This window comes from Thalassophryne amazonica, chromosome 7 (assembly GCF_902500255.1).
Source record: "Thalassophryne amazonica chromosome 7, fThaAma1.1, whole genome shotgun sequence".
Classification (NCBI taxonomy): domain Eukaryota; kingdom Metazoa; phylum Chordata; class Actinopteri; order Batrachoidiformes; family Batrachoididae; genus Thalassophryne; species Thalassophryne amazonica.
Window position 1 is genome coordinate 88,263,864 of NC_047109.1, and position 21,688 is coordinate 88,285,551.

Genomic DNA, 21,688 nt, shown 5'->3' on the forward strand with positions numbered 1-21,688 from the left:
AGGTTCGTATGATGCACAAATGTTTTGTGTTGATTTACCGAATTGTGTTAATTTGTTTCCATGCTGAAGCATACGGTCTCTTCAAGTTACCTGTATTAAGCCTTGGCAAAAACTCTGTGAAATGTATTAATATATGACTCCATCCTCTCTAGTTAGATCACACGTTAGCTCAAAAACTTTGTATGCCACAGTATAATTAAGAGTGTCCGTTACCTGCTGGTCGGAGAGTGGATGCTGGAGTGATGATGGATTAGGAGCAGGCATGGTTGTCATTGAGAGAGATAAACCATTTCTACATAGAAATGTACAGAAATAATCCATTACTTTCTGATTGTTTCAAAGTAATTACCTTCAAAATTCAAAAAACACACTCACACCTCAAGATAAACCCATATTGTATTAATTTACCCATGAAAAAGAGAGTGTAGGAGATGGTGGAGTGAAGTATGGAGTGAATGAGGCCTACAGAATGCATGTACACAGAAATTTACAAAATCTGAGAATAAACTATTATTTTTTTGTTGTTTTACAATCGTTACATTCTGAAACCAGGGCAGTCTCACGCTTTTTGAGTCACATTTTTGTGATACTTTTTTTTTTTTTTTTTTTTACTATTTCTACCCCTGACCATAATCATAACCCTCTCCCGTCCCCAAACCCTAACCATGTGTGTTTTGGATGAACTATTTTAAGACATTTATAAGGTCTACTTGTGCATAGTTGTGGAGCTTCAGGCGTTGCTGCTACGAGCTTTATTACTAATATGCATATGTTGCGGACATGAACGAGTGAAGCTCGTCAGCATCTCACCATGTCATTTAGGTCCTTCAGACTTTATTTTGAGTAAATGCTTCAGGGGAGCATTAGCATAGCAGAAACCTTTCAGCTTTTTCTTTATTTGCCCCTCACATCCCTGGAAAAGCTCCTCGCCATCTAACCATATCCTTTAGGTCCTTCAGACTTTTTTCAGTGAAATGGTTCTTGGGAGCACGAGCATGACTAAAACCTTTTAGCTTCTGGGTGCCCCCCCAGACTCCCCGCCTTTTTAAGCATTTTCCTTATTTTGCCTTTCAAGTTCTGGAGGGGCTCTGCCCCCCACACTCCTCAACTTTTTAAGCATTTTTCTTTTTTTGCTTTTCAGCTGACCCCCCAATTACAGCCCCCTGCCACTTTAAGCATTTTTTTTAAGTAGACGTAAATTAATTTTCAAAGTTTTCAGCTAATTGACAGTAGGGCTGTACAATTTGGCCAAATTATCTTATTTCAATAATATTGTCATGTAAATGTCACTTATATACATGCTGTCCATATTCTTGAGCTGCTTAGGTGGGTAGGAAGAGTTCCCAACGGGATATAAAAGCTTTTCAACCTACCATCCCTGATTCTCAAGACCAGGCACCTAAGTGGCTCTACTCTCTCTCTTTCTTGTTTTAATGATATTTAGGTGTACCTTAGTAAACACTAGTAGAGTTCCACCTTAGATTTGGAATGTATAATAGAAGATATACCTTACTGAATTTTCATATCAATAGGATATACTATGATTTGACACAAAGTGCATCAACAGTGAAAATTAAACATTCTTAATTTAAACAAAACAGTAATAACACCACACTCATTCTGCACTCATCATAAGGTTAGGATACTGTGCCCTCCAAAAGTATTGGAACACTTGGAATTTCACACATTTTCATTTGTTTATGCCATTTTAAATACAAGAAATCCCCCCCAAAAAAGAATAAAAATTTCTAAAATTATCTTCCTCAAACTCAAACTGAAAGCAAATCTCTAAAACTTGATGAAACCTGTAAATAGTATTCAGTTTTATTGCCAGTTTTCTTTTGACAAGTCAGGATTTTTTTTGGACTTTATTTACATCATTTATGAAGAAATACAAAAGTTTCTTTCACCAAAACATTAAATCTAGGCTTTCATGTCAAATGTACTTTCTGTCTAATTGTAGCTGAACTGTCAGGTCTTCTTTTTACGAAAATCCTCCTCTACACCACTTCATCAGGAAGCTGGATTTTATATTTTTAATTCATTTATATCAAGTTGTAGAGATTTGCTTTCAGTTTGAGTTAAGGAAGATATTTTTAGAAAAAAATGTATTTGAAATGGAATTAAATTAAAATGTGTGAAATACCAAGTGTTCCAATACTTTTGAGGGCAATTGAGAAACAATGAGGAGCAGCATCTTACATCTCATGTTTAGTGCAGCAGATAAGAGAATATTTAGAGTGGAATACTGCAAATGGTGATACAAGCATCAAATTTGCACAAATAATCCATAGACATGAACTCTTTTGAAAAAAACTAATTGGCCACTTGAATTTTCAATAGGCAGCCAGGTAGGGGTCAACTGAAGAATTAAAAAGGGGTCAAAATTAAAAGATGCTCCAATTGTATAGAAAACTACACCACATTATTTGGCTGATTATAAAGATTCCAAAAAGGTATATTTTGGACAATCTGTGACTGAATGTTATGGAGTTATGAGGTAAAAGCAGCAAGAATGGTGAGAAAGGTCAGTTTCAGTTTGTACAGGGGACAAAAGTTAAAGTTGCTCCATTAATTTTGCTCCAGATGTATTTCTGCTGAATTTGATGCTTGTATCACCATTTGAAGGATTGTTTCAGTTATCTGCTGCACTAATAAGCCAACAGAGCATGAACCAGCTGCTGTCTGTTAGCTTAAACATGTGTATATAAGACCCCCAAATTAAAGGAGAAATGCTGCTTTTAACAACTTGAACCTCATTTCTGGCATAAAATACGGTCGTTTACTCATCAATATAAGTTTGGTTTGATTAGAAATCCATAGTTCAAACAACATGTTCATTTCAGATCTGGAGCAAACATTTTTCTTCTTCTGCTAAAGTGGATTAGAACTTTTGGTGGTACACAGCACCAACTACTGGACGGGAGGAACCTAGCAGTCAATGTAACTCACTGATTTGAAAATGCAGCTCTTTCAACCAGACGTGTGGTGCCATGACATGTCAATCATATGTGTCCAATCAGATTTCAGGAGAGTCCAGTGAAACCCCGGCCTCCACTCTAGCTCCACTCATGCCAGGAAGTGTCCAACATTTTACATTTCCTGTTTCACTGTGACTGATAAATTGGCACTTCCTGTTTGAGTGTGAGCTTGCCACTGAGTTCCCGTGAGATTCCATGGCATCTCGTCTGTCAATCCAGGAAGTGTCCGACATTTGAACATTTCCTGTTTTACTGTGGATTTGAAAATTGCCACTTCATGTTTAGGATTCCCTGTACCATGAGGGAGCTTCGCACCGCTGCGTGTTGCTCAGGTTGTAATATTAGGCTGAAGCTCATGTGTAATAAATATTGTTATTTCAAGGGAAAACCAGCTCTCCTGTAGTTAATTAAGTGGTGTTTTATTCTTTCAGTGCAACTATTAAAAAATCCATTATGGCTATATTATCCATCATGACTTTTGTTATGCATACACCTTTGTTCTTCTTCAATTTTGTTCATATATGTATACACACACACACACACACACACACACACACACACACACACACACACACACACACACACACACACACACACACACACATATATATATATGTGTGTGTGTGTGTGTGTGTGTGTGTGTGTGTGTGTATAAGCTTGCTGATGATTACACAAACTTGTATAAACTTTGATTAAAGAATCATCATTTTTATAATTGAGCATTTGTCCCAGTAATATCTGAGTAATTGAGAATAGAAGGGGAGAATGTGTCAAAGTACTAAAAGAAAGAAAGGAAATAAATCAAATATCTAATCATGGCAGACATAGATTATGAGGGATGAAGGTTACATTAACTGGAGAACAAAGAAATGAGCGAATCAGCTCGGTTATTAGTCGAAATAGTTGACGTTCTTATAAGCCGTCTATGTGCGGTCTGCATAACTGGCGAGGGTTAAGATGGTCGCCAGTTTGCTTCAGCGGGTTTGTACGGAGTGTGTGGGCCAATGAGATATCCAGTGTTCTATTCAGATCAGTGGTTCATTTTACAGCATAAATAACATGCAATGAAAAGTCTTTATTTCCATGTTTCTGTTTCCAAATGCCTCATTATCCTCAGCCTGCACCCTCAGCCGTCCTCTCATGAGATAGGATTTCTTTTGGTTCAGATCAAAAGCCGACTCAGACTGTGGGATCAGTGATGAGGTGTCACTCAGCTCATTTGTTGGCATCCTGGCACCTGGCAGCGGGCAGGCCCGAGCATCCTGCGGCCTTTGTGCGCTGGCTGCCTTTGAGGCAGGTTGGTTTGCTGAGGGCTCCAGGCCTCTCTTGTTACACTCCTCTGGTGGCTTCATGCTCCACTGGAGGCCTGGTAGGCAGCGCCTTTTGTGTCCGTGACCCACTAAATGTGTCAGTGAGCGCCTCTTGCTCACTCTCTCTGTCTCTCACTCTTTCTTTGTCTATAATGTCCTCTTCTTTCTCTCTTCGACTAAAGACTTCACAAAGTGCTCCAGTTTTGCAGGGTGGCTTTTGGTGTTTTATGTATTTGGACAAAAATAAACAGGCTTTTTATTTTCTTATTAATCTCTTCTTGCATTTCAACATTTGCTGGTTGTGCAGTCAGAATTTCTCCATCCATCACAAAGAATTAAGCCTCTTACTCCCAGGAAGATGTAATGTTATGTCGTTGTCGCATTACAGTGTTCAATTTTTGAACAGCTGGTTTGCAGAAGGCACGGACATGAGTTCCACCTGGAGTTTGAAAGCAGTAATTAGCACCTCAGTCCCTCATCATAGAGGCATCTTCTTACGGAGACTTGCCGTCCAGCAAGGTGGGACTTCCCCATCTGCTCCTGTGCAGACTGAGGATCTGCACCCACACATAAACCACTGTCCACCTCACATTCCTTTTAATCAGAGCGGATGAGCAGCTTAGCTCTGGTGTCACACCTGATACTTACTATATCTTCTAGTTGAAGCTGCATTCCTCCGTCCTCAGTTGTGTTGTTTCCCTTCACGTTTTTGTTTCTTTGCTGGTAGGAATTCGTGCTTCTTTGCTTTCTTTCATGATCACTAATATGTACCAGTGTTTCCCAATCCTGTTCCATGGGACGCTAAAACCCCGTCTACACTGGGGTTTGTAATCCATCTTGAGCCAGATTCAATCCGGATTGTTTTCTATCTAGATAGCATTCTGACTGGTTGTTCAAATCTGGCTCATCCTACTAGGCCATGTTCAGACTGGGGTTTGCAATCCAGCTCAAGCCACATCCTACACCAGTCTGGAAAATTTTGGTTCTGTACTATTTTGCATGCAAAATAAGCTGGAAATGAATACCTTACAATAAATAGGTCATGTCAAATCATGCAGATGTGGATTTTTTATTTATTCTAGCTCTTATTTTGTGCAAATTTGGCAGCACAGTGGATTAGTGGTTACCACTGTTGCCTAACAGCAAGAAAGTCACGGGATTGATTCCCACCTGTGGCCTTTCTGTGTGGAGTTTGCAGGTTCACCCCATGTTTGTGTGGGTTTCCGTGGATTGCTGTGGTGAGGGAGCGGAGCAACCAAGCAAGGATTAGGGTGATGGGTGGTGGGTGGTGATGGTGCGAAGCCTTGGAAAATTTGAGTTTAAAAACGTAACAAAAAGGTCATGGGTTCGATTCCCACCTGTGATCTTTCTATGTGGATGTTGTCCCCGTATTTGCATGGGTTTCCTTCAGGTGCCCCATTTCCCTCCCACATTTAAAGACATGCAGGTTAGGTGAATTGGAAACTTTATAATTTTCCAGGTTTCCCTTTGCAAAAGAGATCTCAATCTCGATGGGACTGATCTGGCTAAATATTAAATTAAATTATGTTTACCCAGGAGGAATAACGGACAACTTGATGGATTATTTAATTGCAGAGAGTCGACTGCTTCAAACAGGTAAACGTGAATTTGTGTGATATTTCAGAAAGGAATTCATTTATAACCTGACAAAAGTTAAGTTTTTAAGTTCACATCATCAACCTGCAGTCTCTTGCTCCAGATGACATCAGTTCTGCTGTGACGGTTTTCTGAAGCCGACATCGGAACAAGAGCGTGCGTGCGCGTGTATGTGTTTCTGTGTGATGGTGTTGCAGAAAATGAAGTTTGTGATCACTTTACTGGAGAAGACACAGAGTGCCCAGACGCAGTTGGACGTCATGGTCCCGAGCTAGCCGGATTCAAGCTACATTTGCATTCAGACTGCAGTCTGAATGCAAAAACCATCTCAAGGCGCCTCACACACAACAGTTCAACATAAAAATTAAAATAAATAAATTAAAAAAAATTCAAGTACATAATTAAAAACAAAAGTAAAAGAATAAAACAGATAAAAAATAAAAACTATTCATAAGAAAGAGAATAAAAATAAGTTTTAAGCCTTGACTTAAAAATGTCCACGGACTCCGACTGCCTCACGGTTGCAGGAAGACCGTTCCAAGGAGCGGGTGTATGATAGGTATGAAGGCCTCATTCTAAGTTTATGAAAACACTTGATTTTGTTGTTGCAAGTAATTTATACACTCATGAAGGGGTGGTTTTGAATGTGATATTCCTTTAAAATCTGTTACATTATTGTGTCTTTGATTCCAGACTACTTCTGTGCAAGAGACTGAACCTCAAGTTATCTGCTCTTGAGCACAAACAGAATTCCATTCCACGTAGATAGTTGTTCTTCAGAGCAGTCCTTTCCTCGCTGTTGCCGCTCTCTCTGCCTTGGGAACCCGAAGGAAAAAGTTGCTGCGCTGTCTTCAACGACGGAGTGAGGGCTTTCCTCCCATTGTTAGCTTCCTTCCAATAAAACACCATGTTATTCTTCTCCCGCCGGGTGCAGCGGTGACTAATGCCCGGAGACATTTTTGTCTCACTAAGAGCTTGCTGACTGCTAATGGAGGTGGGCGCTTTGTTTCATGATACCAACACTGTATGGAACAGAGAGGTGGCGTGCACAATGAGCGCCTTGTAGTAGAGTTGCGGCATGTGTACAAATGTGCTGAACTGTACTTGCTCTCCTCTAATTGATGGTGCAGAGCTGATAGATCAACAAGACAGAGCCTACAATGGGTGAAACATGGCCTGTCTGACACAGCTCTGACAATGCCTTGATTTCTAGGTGCCTATCGTGCCTTCATTGTCATGTAAATGTAGCAGAGATGTTCAAGAGGGAAAGCAATGAATCAGTTTATTGGAGCTGCAGGTTCCACTCCCACATTCCTCAACGTGGTACACAGTTGTGACAGTGTGGGATTTTCCCTGGCAGATCTGTCTTTGTGGTTATCGCTGGACACAGATGTCTCGTTCCACTGTTCTGTTCCATTCGGGAAGGACAGATAGCAGAGGGATGTTTGGCCTTGGCTCTCTGCTGAGGGGAAGCTTGTAGCCTGAACTGTGACTAGCAACCAGACCAGGTCAAATTCATTTAGGCCCGCCGTTCTCCCAGTGTCTCATCGTAATCATGGACACATTGTACCTCACTGTGAAAACACTGCAGGACATGTCGTCTGTTCTGCTGGACACACGGGTGCTGGCTGAGGTCATGTAAGGGTCAGTGATGACATGATTGTTGTTAGAGGTTAGTGTGCTAGCTGCCTGGCTCATCCAATTTCTTTTTCCAGTTCTGGTGTTTGTGTCCAGCGACAGTGGCGTCACTCCCTTCAGGTGTTTCCCATTGCTCTGATGGAAAGACCATGATGGCTGACATTTCCTGTCAGGTTCTCCCTTCCTGTCTGTCGGGCTCAAACTGAGATTATGTGGAGTAATACAAATATATGTCAGTTTTTGTTCACTGAGTTGCATTTACGTATGCCCAGCAGATTATTGAAATGTTAGCTGTGCGCTATTTGAATTTCGGAAGTATGGAAGAAGTTGCTGTAAACCTGCTATTTTGTGTGTGTTTGTGCCAGATACAGTGCATCAGGAAAGTATTCACAACACTTCACTTTTTCTATATGTTGTTATGTTACAGCTTTATTCCAAAATGGATTAAATTAATTTTTTTTCCTCAAAATTATACACAGAATACCTCATAATGGCAATGCGAAAAAAATGTTTTTTGAGATTTTTGCAAATGTATTTAAAATAAAAACTGTAACAATAAAATAAGAAATCAAATGTACATATAAGTATTCACAGCCTTTGTCATGAAGCTCAAAACTGAGCTTAGGTGCATCATGTTTCCACTGATCAACCTTGAGATGTTTCTAAAGCTTAATTGAAGTCCACCTGGGTAAATTTAGTTCATTTAGACATGATTTGGAAAAGCGTACACCTGTGTACATATAAGGTCACACAGCTGAAGATAAAAGAAGTGGTCTATAAACCTCAGAGACAGGATTGTCTCAAGCCACAAGTCTGGGGAAGGGTACAGAAAATTTTCTGCTGCTTTGAAGGTCCCAGTGAGCACAGTGGCCTCCATCATCCATAAATGGAAGAAGTATGAATCCACCAGGACTCTTCCTAGAGCTGGCTGCCCTAAACTCATCGCTCAGTTTAGACGGTTCTAAACTGCCATTATTGAGTCCATCATCTCCTCTTCCATCACCATCTGGTGCGCTGCTGCCACTGCTAAGGACAGGAGCAGACTGCAGCGTATCATCAACGCAGCGAAGGTGATTGACTGCAATCTGCCATCCCTTCAGGACCCTCTCACCCAGGACACAAACTTTTTGTCACTCTCCCCTCTGGCAGACGGCTGAGGTCCATCAGGACTAAAACCTCAAGACACAAAAACAGTTTGTTTCTGTTCATAGCTAGACTTAGAAATAATGCCAGAGACTCCCATTTACCCCGCCCCCCCCACTCCCACAGAATATAGGCTGATCACCCCTGTATTGTTCATCTGCAGGCCTGCACAGCCCCATCCCACCCCCACTATATCTATTTGACAGTAAACTTAGCTTTGCCCATATATTTATTTGACTCCTTAACTTCTTACAGAAGTATTTTTCTCCATTTCTTTTATTGTTGTTTATGCACCAATGACACCAGATCAAATTCCTTGTATGTAAGAGCTTACTTGGCAATACATTTGACTCTGATTGTGATTCTGAGAAGGGCGTTAGTCAGGGAGGTGACCAAGAACATAATGGTCACTCTGTCAGAGCTCCAGTATTTCTCTGTAGAGAGAGGAGAACCTTCCAGAAGGACATCCATCTCTGCAGTAATCCACCAATCAGGCCTATATGGTAGGGTGGCCAGACGGAAGCCACTCCTACTTTTTCCTGTTGTCATTATGGGGTGTTGTGAGTAGAATTTTGAGGGGAATCAATACTTTCTGGATGCACTGTATTTTTCTTTTTTCAAACAATTTGTTCTGAGCGTAATTGATATTTTAATGTTTCCAGTGTTTAGTTTCACCTTAAAATCATCATTCCCAAACTGGATTGAACCAAATAAAATACTGGTTGATTATGCTTCATGTCAAGCCCGTGTGACATACCAATATACAGCTCAGTCTCACAGCATTTCATGATGACATCACAAAAAGAAAATTAATCTACTGGTTTGTGATGCCGTCATGAAAAGCTCCACATTTTCGTGATGATACCACAAAATGTGGGGTGACGAGGGTGTCTGTGAGGGTTATGGTTAGGGTTATGGCAAGGGGTAGGGTTAGAAATAGTAAAATAAAAAAAAAACCACGTCATGAAAATGTGACTCATTTGGTGATGGGAGCACAAAATAAAAAAGAGTGAGACTGGGCTGCAATATAAGCCATACCATTTAAGCTTAGACCTTACCTTTGTGAAGTGTCTGGGGCCACTTATGGTGTAATTTCATACTATATACGTAAATACATTCAGTTTTATATGTATATTGTAAAAATTATCAAGATTGTTCTAACCCTTTATTAACCCTTTATTATACTTAATATACTTAACCCTTTATGATTATACCCCTTTTCTTAAATAAAACCTGAATAAACGTGCTGCTGACAGATCTGGTTAATGTGATTCAAACACACGGTTCACTTAAGATGACATTGAGCCAACTCACAAACCTGAGTTTGAATAATGATGACTCATAAAATTTGGTTGAAATTTCATAATTATGTCAAGTAGAAGTAAATTAAAGAGATTAGCTACTCTGACTGATTGATGGTATATCTTTTTATTTACAGTATAACTTTTAGACATTATAAAAATATCTGTTGATATATAGGCTGTATTTTCCTTTAAAGTGTACTGGTAATGCTCCAGTTGACAAGCTTGGTTATGCTGGCCACATTGTTTCGCCTAACTGGAGCTAACTAACTATATCCAACATTATTTCTAGGTTATGCTGGGCACATTTTTTAGAATTTTGCACTTTATCTCTGGTGAAATATCACTTGACTCATTTGAAAATTTTCCACAAGGTGGGGTTTTGGGATTTGTTCACTCCATTTAGGGAAAGGTCCTTTCCTGGTGTATTGTACGTACATACTTATTTCTGGTGATGTTCCTCTGATTGTATGGAATTATTTACAAAAGGTGGGGTGGTACAATGACTCAGTCCTCTTCCACTTTAAGCAAGTATAGTCCAGGATCTAGAATGTAGAAATAATGAATGGACTGTCAACACAGCTTGTCCTGAAAATGAGCTGACATCTCTATGGTTACTCTATGTATGTCAGTCATTCTACATGAAATAATAAGTGGAGAGTCACCAATATGCTTGTACCGATCTGTATTTTGAGATGTTCATGCTTTTAATGGCTTTTGTTCGTGTTACTGTATTGTGAGTAAAATATTTGTGTAAGTTCATGTACTCTTGTCATCATGATTGACCAAAATTATAAAAGTGTCCTAATCTCATGGGGGGTTTTTTGTTGTTGCTGTTGTCATTGTTCTTCCATTTAGGACACTGAGTCTTTGGACAGCTGTATCCAGAGTACGTTGTCTGCTGTCTACCGCCCCTTCAGTGCCACCGCCATCACCGTCCTATGGCAGCTCTTCAGTGTAGTGGAGAGGCAGTATAGAGGAGACGGCCTCCACTGCTTCATTGACTTTTTGCTTCCTGCCAAGAGGATCCTGCAGATCATCCAGCAAGAAAGTTGTGTGAGTCCTCGTCACGGTACCTGGGATTAAAATCAAACATTTGAGGAATGGTTGCTTCAAAATTACCCTCAAGTTTCAGATTTGGTTTGTTTGTTTTTGCATGACCACTGGAGATACTCAAATCAAACGTCTTCTGTTTCTTGCTTGCTTAAGACAATCACAGTTTAAACATATCAATAAGGAATAGCCGCATTTTCAGAGAAGAGATTCAGTTCTGATTCTGATTCTGATATATATATATATATATATATATATATATATATATATATATATATATATATATATATATATATAGGGGGTGATGGTTCTCATAATGGTTTTTCTTTGGTGTGGGCATTAAAAATTATGACCCTCTGTAATCGCAATTAACTGGAATTTATGTCATCAAGCTACCAATAGCTGCTAAGATAACAGGCTAACCTCGGTTTGGGTATTTATTAAGTCATATTTTGGGTGTCTAAGCAGTAGTTCTTGCTTGGTCTGGGCATGAAAAATTATGACCCACTTATTTCCTCAGTAATTGTGGATTAACTTCAACTACCGATATCTGCTAAAAATGCTAATGCTGTTAGCATTCAAAATGACATCATACAGTAATTACACTTGACACAAACACGTGATCCAGTATGAGATGTAACAACAAAACAATCCACATTATTACAGACTAGCTTTTGGTGAAATTCTGTTGTACTGGCATTAATGGTAAATGTCCACCGGGTTGAGATATTGCTCCATTTCAAGAACCTTGAGTATAGGGTGCTGTGGGACACCACCAACGACAACCATCCTGTTGCTTCTATTAATAAATATCTGCAATAAAATACTATAAAGGTGGTATTTAAATTATACCACTGGCTTTGAGCTTACATGCATTTTGATATAAGTTTTTTCTTTTCTTCAACTTGCTTGAGCAGAGTATTGTACCCTTGGCCAGTATTTACAGGTTTTTTTCAAACAGGTCATTCTCTGGCTAATATAATATGGTCACTGCATTTATTTTCTTATCATTTGCATTATGCATTCGAATCGAAGGGCATTTCTGTTAGTCATAAAAGCTGATTATTGTTGGAAAAGCAGAAAACTGGCCATCCCTCTTTGAAAAGGGAAACAAGGAAACCAGTCTCCTTGATAGGCTGCAACAGACTCTTGGGTTCAAAGCGAAACTCAATATTCCCTCTCAACAGCTTTGATTGCTGTGGGTTAGGGCACTGAAACTTTAGTCCTTTGCATTCATCTCTGCAGTGATTACAGTCTGACAGTAGCCATAGAGCAATAGTTTCACATAAGCCTAGCCCCTGAGAACAGCCCGCTGTGCATAGGAGTCTTTGTATTGCACGCAATATGAGAGGCTTAATATGAGAGGCTTCAGTGGGAGATCACATCCTTGTTCTTTGCTTTCACATTCATAACAGATAGAAAAGAAAGCAAAGCCTTGAGCTCTGTGTCTTTGCTGTTTGAGCCTTTTTTCATGTTGTGTCACAGTGAAGATTTGTGTTGTGGTTGCTGTTTGAGTAGGCGTGACGAGGCAGGAATTTCATCTACTGGATTACATGAAAATGTCTGGCTACTCCACATGTTGGAAAACAGTGTTGCAGACGTTAGTTGATGTGATGTAATTCAAGCCACAGCTGAGCTATGATGTAAAATAACGCTCTTGTCTTGTCTGTCTTTCAGGTTCGGTTCCGAGGTTTGCTTTTCTACCATGAGGGGTGGCCTGTCTGCATCCTTGAGAAGGTCGTCCTGCAGCTGGCCCCTCTGCACAAAGTGCGACTAAGACAGGGAGATTTCTACCTCCAGATAGTCCCTTTAGGTCGCAAGACTGCCAAACTTGTGATAAAATGCTTATCCGCCAGTGGACAGGCCATTGCAGAAATCCCCATCGCAGAGAGCATGTATGGCAGCGTCTTCACGCCTGAGTTCCTGCAGAATGTAACACTTGACCGAAACCTGCACCCACTTCAGAACTGTCTGCTTACCACCGGTACAGCTGTGTACAGGACACCGTGGAAGAACGTGGTCAACCCGCTGTTTGTCACCAGCACGGCAGACGCCATCATGCAGGCGCGGTGCAGCCGAGGCGGATTCCGTGGCCATCTGAGCACCTGCAGCACCAGCGGATCCACGGGGACACTGGACAGCCACCGCAGTTCCAGAGAGTCCCTGCACTCTCAGGGAGCTGACTCCATATTCTCTGAACCCACTTCACCAAACACTGACAGCAGCACTGTCATGTCTCCACAGGACACAGGTATCCATCTAACTACGACCCACAGCGTTTGTGCAGCAGATTCTGCTGTGCCAACTGCAAAAATTGAAAAAACAACTGAAGAACGTGGACTTAGAGAAGAAGGTGAGGACTGTGCTGGAGGAGAGGGAGGGTCAGGCTCAAAGATGCTCTCTTTTACCACAGACCTCAGCAACCCAGGGCCCCGCCGCCGGGTACCGAGGGACTCTGTAGCACTTGAGAGTCGGAGACTTTTCAGGAAATCGTACATGGAGGCCCTACAAAACCCCATGAACCTTGGGTCTAGCTCTGAATCCATCCTGGAAGAAACCCCTGAGCACAGTGGAGTCCTAAAGTGCAAAGAGGGACCCGTGACACCCGGTAGCAGTCCTGACACCCGGACCTCGCCAAGAGAGCACATATCTCGGAGGTTGGGTGGCAGAGGGTGGCTCAGTGGTGATGACTCCAGACCCAGCACACCTTTACTCTATTTACAGAGGGGATTACGGAGTGCTGAAAGACGAGCAGAACGGCGTTCCAAGTCACTGGAGAGGACTAGCAAGGCGGCCCAAGTTAAGGGCCACCGGGAGCGATCCTCTTCTGGAGGTCCAGGTAGCATTTCACCCAAAAAGCTGATGAATGGATACACCCTTCGTTTTGCCAAGCTGGATCTGGATGCTGGGTTTTCTGCATGTGAAAGAAGAGGCAGCAAAGAGGAGTCAGGTACATGCACCTGTGACTCAACATAATCACATTAAGCAGCAGCATCTGTTCAGCACATCATCCTGTTTGTACTTCATGCAGTAACTTCCTCCACAAATGTTTCATCACCTGCTTTAGACCTGAGATAAAACACTACTGTGCAACTGAATTGGAAGTAGACTCTAACAATGAAAAGAAAAGCTAATAAACATCAGGGTTCTTTTTTTTTCTTGAAAAACGTACAACTGTAGTATGAGGGTGATTGCTGTGGTGAGGGAGCGGAGCAACCAAGCGGGGATTATAGGGTGGTGGGTGGTGATGGTGCGAAGCCTTGGAAAATTTGAGTTTAAAACACAACAAAAAGGTCATGGGATTGATTCCCACCTGTGGCCTTTCTATGTGGATGTATTCCCTGTGTTTGCATGGGTTTCCTTCAGGTGCTCCGTTTCCCTCCCACATTTAAAGACATGCAGGTTAGGTGAGTTGGAAACTTTATAACTGTCCAGGTCTCCCTTGCAAAAGAGGTGTCGATCTCAGTGGGACTGAACTGGTTAAATAAAGGTTACATTTTAAAAAATGGGACATTCTGAGGCTACCTGACTGGACACTTCATATTTCATTCACTTCAAACTTCAGTAGTGTTCAGAATAATAGTAGTGCTATGTGACTAAAAAGATTTATCCAGGTTTTGAGTATATTTCTTATTGTTACATGGAAAACAAGGTACCAGTAGATTCAGTAGATTCTCACAAATCCTACAAGACCAAGCATTCATGATATGCACACTCTTAAGGCTATGAAATTGGGCTATTAGTAAAAAAAAAAGTAGAAAAGGGGGTGTTCACAATAATAGTAGCATCTGCTGTTGACGCTACAAACTCAAAACTATTATGTTCAAACTGCTTTTTTAGCAATCCTGTGAATCACTAAACTAGTATTTAGTTGTATAACCACAGTTTTTCATGATTTCTTCACATCTGCGAGGCATTAATTTGTTTGGTTTGGAACCAAGATTTTGCCCGTTTACTAGTGTGCTTGGGGTCATTGTCTTATTGAAACACCCATTTCAAGAGCATGTACTCTTCAGCATAAGGCAACATGACCTCTTCAAGTATTTTGACATATCCAAACTGATCCATGATACCTGGTATGCAATATATATAGGCCCAACACCATAGTAGGAGAAACATGTCCATATCATGATGCTTGCACCACCATGCTTCACTGTTTTCACTGTGAACTGTGGCTTGAATTCAGAGTTTGGGGGTCGTCTCACAAACTGTCTGCGGCCCTTGGACCCAAAAAGAACAGTTTTACTCTAATCAGTCCACAAAATATTCCTCCATTTCTCTTTAGGCCAGTCGATGTGTTCTTTGGCAAATTGTAACCTCTTCTGCATATGTCTTTTATTTAACAGAGGGACTTTGCGGGGGATTCTTGCAAATAAATTAGCTTCACACAGGCGTCTTCTAACTGTCACAGCACTTACAGGTAACTCCAGACTGTCTTTGATCATCCTGGAGCTGATCAATGGGTGAGCCTTTGCCATTCTGGTTATTCTTCTATCCATTTTGATGGTTGTTTTCCGTTTTCTTCCACGCATCTCTGGTTTTTTTTTTTTTGTCTATTTTAAAGCATTGGAGATCATTGTAGATGAACAGCCCATAATTTTTTGCACCTGGGTAAAGCATGTTCAACAGGTGCTGGCTTCATCCTTAAATAGGGGACACCTGATTCACACCTGTTTGTTCCACAAAATTGACGAACTCACTGACTGAATGCCACACTACTATTATTGTGAACACCCCCTTTTCTACTTTTTTTTTTTACTAATAGTCCAATTTCATAGCCTTAAGAGTGTGCATATCATGAGTGCTTGGTCTTGTTGGATTTGTGAGAATCTACTGAATCTACTGGTACCTTGTTTCCCATGTAACAATAAGAAATATACTCAAAACCTGGATTAATCTTTTTAGTCACATAGCACTACCATTATTCTGAACACTACTGTATTTCAACACACAGCAGGTTGACCCTCCTGCAGAAAGGAGATGGAGGAACAGATGCAGCAACTTCCTGATGACAGCGAGGAGAATCAAACAAAACGGAGACAACGTTATTTCAAAAGCTGATTTTTGTACATTTTGTATGCACATTACGTCCTGCGCATTTGAGAATGGTCATCAGGATGGCGTAAGCACAAACCCTGAATTATACTGTTTCTAACCATCAGACACATTGTCATGTTGTGTTGATATAATTTTATTTTAGGAAGACTTTTTATTGTGTAAGTAATATATATAAGGGCTTTGGGCTTAATTGGCATTTCAGTAAGGGGGCACAGTGGCGCTGTTACCCAGTTTAGAAAAACCCTTATAATGATGTTTTTTAAACATATTTTTACACTGTTTGCTTCCTCCACAGACATCCAGACTTAAAATATTGTTTGAAACAAAAATGAAGAGTGTAATAACAATAATACAACAACCCATGTATTGATACAAAGACACATTATAAACTCATCACTCATGCAACTCTGTCACACGAGGCCTGCCTCAGAGAGCAAGCCAGCTGCATGGAATTTTTCAACAGTTTTTATTTATAGGCACCTCAGTGTGTCATCTCTTGAGATCCGTATCCTTCTGTTCATTCAGGAGTTTGCATGCGAGCTCTCCCTCAAAGGGGAGCTCAACCTCCACAACCACAGCAGCTCGAGCTCCTTATGTCTATGACACACAATCGACTGGCGTTCCTCACCAGAAAACCTGCCACTGATGAGTTTGGATAACAGTGTACCTGATGTTGGTGCACTTGTGCTTTAAAGACAAATGATGGGTGAGACACTGATTGGTTCATTTCAAGTCATGACCCAGACCACATTCATGTTCAGGAGTAATTAGGTTTCTAAATCCAGCCTCACTGCAAAAACTGATATCTAAGAAAGTTTTTAAAAAGACTTGTTTAAAGAAAATTTGACTTAGTTTTTGTCTAAATAGAAAAATAATCTTTTTCATGCTTTTTTTACATAAGAAAAAATGTCTTACCTCGTCTTCGATCTCGGTTTTTTAATGTTTTTCCAGCTGATATCAAGCTGTATTTAACCAGTTACAAGGAAAGGCAATGGATTTCAAATCATCCAAGCAAAGGAACAAGATTATTTTCCTTATTTTAAGACAGCAGCTAATCTTAAAATAACAATTCTCTCTAGTTTTAAGGCACATTTTGATTATTCAGTGCCTAGACATTTTGATCATTGTGAGAACTATAACCAAGTAAATTTTTCTTACCACACTGGCAGATTTCTTTTGCTTAATACAAGACAATTTGGCTAAATTTCAGATTGTCTTATTTTGAGAGGGACAGTTTTTGTAGTGCTCTTTCTGCCCCGTACGGTAGTTTGTGCTCATATTTCACACCACTTAAATAACAATGTGCGGTCAGACGTGCCCCAAATGCATATGCTCTTTAGATTGTTCATCATAGATCTTCTAGATCCCTATCTCTTGAAGATCTATGGTGAACCTGCTTCTGAGAGTTGCTCTTAAAACCTTCTACCATTTTTCTTTTGTTATTGTTTGAACTTAGTGGCATCTTCGTAGTGCTGTTGCCATGGTTATTACACGTCTGTGATAACATTCCCTGACAGAGAATGCAAATTAGCAGCCATGTTGTTTTGCAGGAGAGACATAAACAGTGTGGAAGCAGATTGTAGAATAAAAGGACGGGAGTACAATTCCAGCTGGCTGCTCATGTGATGTAACATGACGCTCCACACTCACTTTCCACACAACTTTAGATTCTTTCACACATTTTACACCCCTTTCAAACATTTAAATGTGTTTTTTAAAAACTTTCTATTCTTCTGTTTTTACCTTTTCCCATATTTTAAACAACATTTATACATCTGTGTGTTTTTAAATGTCTCTGACATAACTAACACATTTTAACATAAATAATATTAAACTTTAATTTAGTCTCTCATCTCGTCTCACCTCTTGTTTAGTGCGAGCAATGAGTCTGAGTCTTTGATGCGCACAGGTGCCTGATGCGGGGATGCACTGTGGAGAGGAGCAAACGAAGATCGTCCTCTATTTGGGGGAGGTGATGGTCTAGTGGTTAAGGCATTGGGCTTGAGACCAGAAGATCCTCTGTTCAAATCCCAGCCTGACTGGAAAATCACAAAGGGCCATTGGGCAAGGTCTTTAATCCCCTAGTTGCTCCCGGTGTGTAGTGGGCGCCTTGTATGGCAGCACCCTCACATCGGGGTGAATGTGAGGCATTATTTTAAAGCGCTTTGAGCATCTGATGCAGATGGAAAGCACTATATAAATGCAGTCCATTTACCATTTTACCATTTACTTCTTTTTTGGTTGCCTCAAACTGTGTCTTCTCACTGGTAGAATTACGTACTAAAAAGGTATCCATTTTGCTCCTGGCATGTTAGCTAACAATGTTTTCTTTTTCCTTTTTTCCCTTTCTTCTTTTGTTGATTAACAGTGTTTACAGTTATTTTTTGCATTCCCCGCCTCACAGTTTGAAAACCACTGCATTAGGCAATTTGTGGTTATTTTACACATGCAGACTTTAAAAGAACATTGAACTCTCTGTCAGTAACTTTTGACTTTGTATTCCCAAAACTGTAGCCATGGGTAACAAACCCAAAGTCCAACCTTTGTTCCAAATTTGGTGTCTCAAACTTTATTTGTACTTGGAGTGAGCACAGACAAAACATTATGAACTTGTTTCTTTAAGCTTTGACCCTGTGACCCAACATGAACACCGTTTTCAGACATTTACTAGGACCGTCCCTATGCCAGGTTTGCTGATTGTAGTTACAGCTGTTTCCTTTTTATCACACAGACAAACAGTCGCCGCTAAACGCCCTACCTACGCGCCGTCTGTGTGGATAATTACTGCAAATGTCCTAACAGACAGATACCAAGTCTGTTTATGTTAACGTAACCATATTTTTTTTGTGTGCTTTTCTGGAACTTGCATGATGTATGTGAATACTGCGGCCACCAGGTTTACACAGTAATATGCTTTCTTACACAATGTCAGATGTTTTCTGGACCGCTAATCATTGAATGATGACATTTCATGCCTCATTTTTCAGGCATTTTTGAGGCTGTGAAAAACAACTTGCGTTCTAAGTATCTCAAGAATACTGGTTGCGTCCTGTGTAATCATACCCTGCAGCAAGATTGGGTAAGATTTAAGTTTTCTTGAGTCGAAATCCAATTTGCTATGAGGAGACAGCTCATAATTCTCACGCACTAATGCTGTCACTGGTGACAGATTGCTTTTCAAAGCCTTCATTGTGTGTTCTTTGGCACAGTTAGGGGACAGGTATCCTCAGTGGAAACATTACTTCAGCCCCCACTTGGGCGTTTTCTTTACCGCTGCCAGTCTGCATTTGTTTTGTGTGCGGGTCCGACAGGATACTTCAGGAAAGCAAGCGATGTGCAAGCACCACAGCGGGATGCAGGCTGCTTTAAACACACACACCATGTTCTGTGTATTCAGAAAATGGGATGAGAATTGAATGAGTTTATTTTAATTATTATGCCCAGGCTCCAAACAATGGAAACCCATTGTCCAGATGAATGAGTGAAATGATGTATGTTCACCGGTATCATTACCCCAGTCAACAAACGTACAGTCAAAGTACTTCACTTTCATGTTCCTGAGATTGCTACTTCTGAGAGGTTTGAATTTCAGCTACTGCTAAGCAGGTTTCCCACATCAACCTTTCAGAGCAAACAAGAGGGACCCCAGCACCCCGCAGTGAGATGGCCCTTAAGTGTTATTGGGGTTCTCAAATGGATTGCCTCATTTACAGTAGCTTCCTTTGTGAACCAATCAGCCACCGGGGATCCACGAAAGCCTTTCAAGCCAAGCATATGTCTTAAAAAGAGCCCATTCATGGTAGAAATACAAGACGCACCCCACCCAGACTCATGCTGTTCTAAATAATATCCTCTGGTATTTATGTGACGCTTATTTCCTTCTATCATTGAGTCAAAACACTCTCACAAACCTGGCATATTTAGTTCACGTTGATATTTACCTCTACCAAGGAGGTATTGTTTTCAGTGCTGTTTGTCGGACTATTAGCAAGATTACTCAAAAACTGCCAAACTGAATTTCTTGAAACTTGGTGGAAGGGTGGGATATGGGCCATCTCAGAAATTAATACATAGACCATCAGGTGTTAATATTATGAAACATTTCAACAGTATCTTTAATTTGGTGTAAATCTTTATAAAGGTGTGGATTTGATCAAAATATGAATTTTAAGGAGCTGTGTTGTCTTGGGTGAGTGTAAGTTAGGAAAGTGTATTTTTTTTTACATATTCTCTATACAAACAATATTTACAGTATTTGTGATGAAGCGAACACAACAACATGATAAAACTTTTATTGTGTTGTGTTCACTCCATCAACAATAAATATTGTGTTTATGTGCTCATAGAATATGTGAAAAATTAAGTTAGTCGCAGGTGTTGTGTGAAATTTGTTGTCTCACGCTACCCTAATATAAGTATAGAAACCAGCTTTCAGATCAGTGTTCACATTACACCAAAGGACGTACTGCATGAAGAAGTTCTGATAGTTTTCTTCTCGCTCAAATCAAATCAATTTTATTTATATAGCGCCAAATCACAACAAACAGTTGCCCCAAGGCGCTTTATATTGTAAGGCAAAGCCATACAATAATTACGGAAAAACCCCAACGGTCAAAACGACCCCCTGTGAGCAAGCACTTGGCGACAGTGGGAAGGAAAAACTCCCTTTTAACAGGAAGAAACCTCCAGCAGAACCAGGCTCAGGGAGGGGCAGTCTTCTGCTGGGACTGGTTGGGGCTGAGGGAGAGAACCAGGAAAAAGACATGCTGTGGAAGACAGCAGAGATCAATCACTAATGATTAAATGCAGAGTGGTGCATACAGAGCAAAAAGAGGTGAATAAAAAGAAACACTCAGTGCATCATGGGAAACCCCCCAGCAGTCTAAGTCTATAGCAGCATAACTAAGGGATGGTTCAGGGTCACCTGATCCAACCCTAACTATAGCTCAGATTTCTCTTTATGAAACCTAAAATATCTACTTCAGTTTTTGCAAAGGTCTGTGCTCTCAGAAGACCTCTAGTTCAACATTTTGCCTGAACACGACACCAAAAACGCCATTGCACAGCGCAGTTCTACATTTGTCACTTCCTGCAGAAACAAAGCGATTTAGGAAACATGGTGCAGACACAATCCCGGCCACACAGCAGCATAGGAAACACAGACTATGTGACGACAATAGACGCCGAGCCCGGGGTCGGTGCTCACACAACAACACAGCAGGACAATGCAAGAGGCCTCGAACGCTTTGAAAAGACAACACACAGCAGGTGTCCACCACCCACACCTCCCGAACTACTGACAGACGTACAGTACCTCCAGAAAGTACTCACAGTCTGGGGCTGTTACTGCTTTGGAACATGTCAAAATAAAATATGCAAAAATGAAGTCTCTACAACATAATTAAAAGTTTAAATTATGTTTTAGGTTTTTAAAAAAATACATTTTTTAACATTTGATTTTCCAAACAAATAACTTTTAAATAACTTTTAAATGTATCATACAGCAGCAGTGTCAGCTGAACAGCCTCTCAGGTGCTGCTGGACAGTAAGGATGAAAATGGACGAAAGCATTATTTTTACTCTTTTA

General features: G+C 40.6%; 1 protein-coding gene across 3 annotated transcripts in view; it reads left to right on the forward strand.

The window, feature by feature from the left end:
• The window catches only part of zgc:158766 (uncharacterized protein LOC100009641 homolog), a 97,612-nt gene that overhangs the window by 2,508 nt on the left and 73,416 nt on the right, over nucleotides 1–21,688 (forward strand). For all 3 annotated transcript variants that reach the window (XM_034174966.1, XM_034174967.1, XM_034174968.1), the window contains exons 2-3: nucleotides 10,849–11,046; nucleotides 12,721–13,993. In XM_034174966.1, the coding sequence (XP_034030857.1) occupies nucleotides 10,849–11,046; nucleotides 12,721–13,993 (1,471 nt within the window). The remainder of the gene's footprint in view (nucleotides 1–10,848; nucleotides 11,047–12,720; nucleotides 13,994–21,688) is intronic.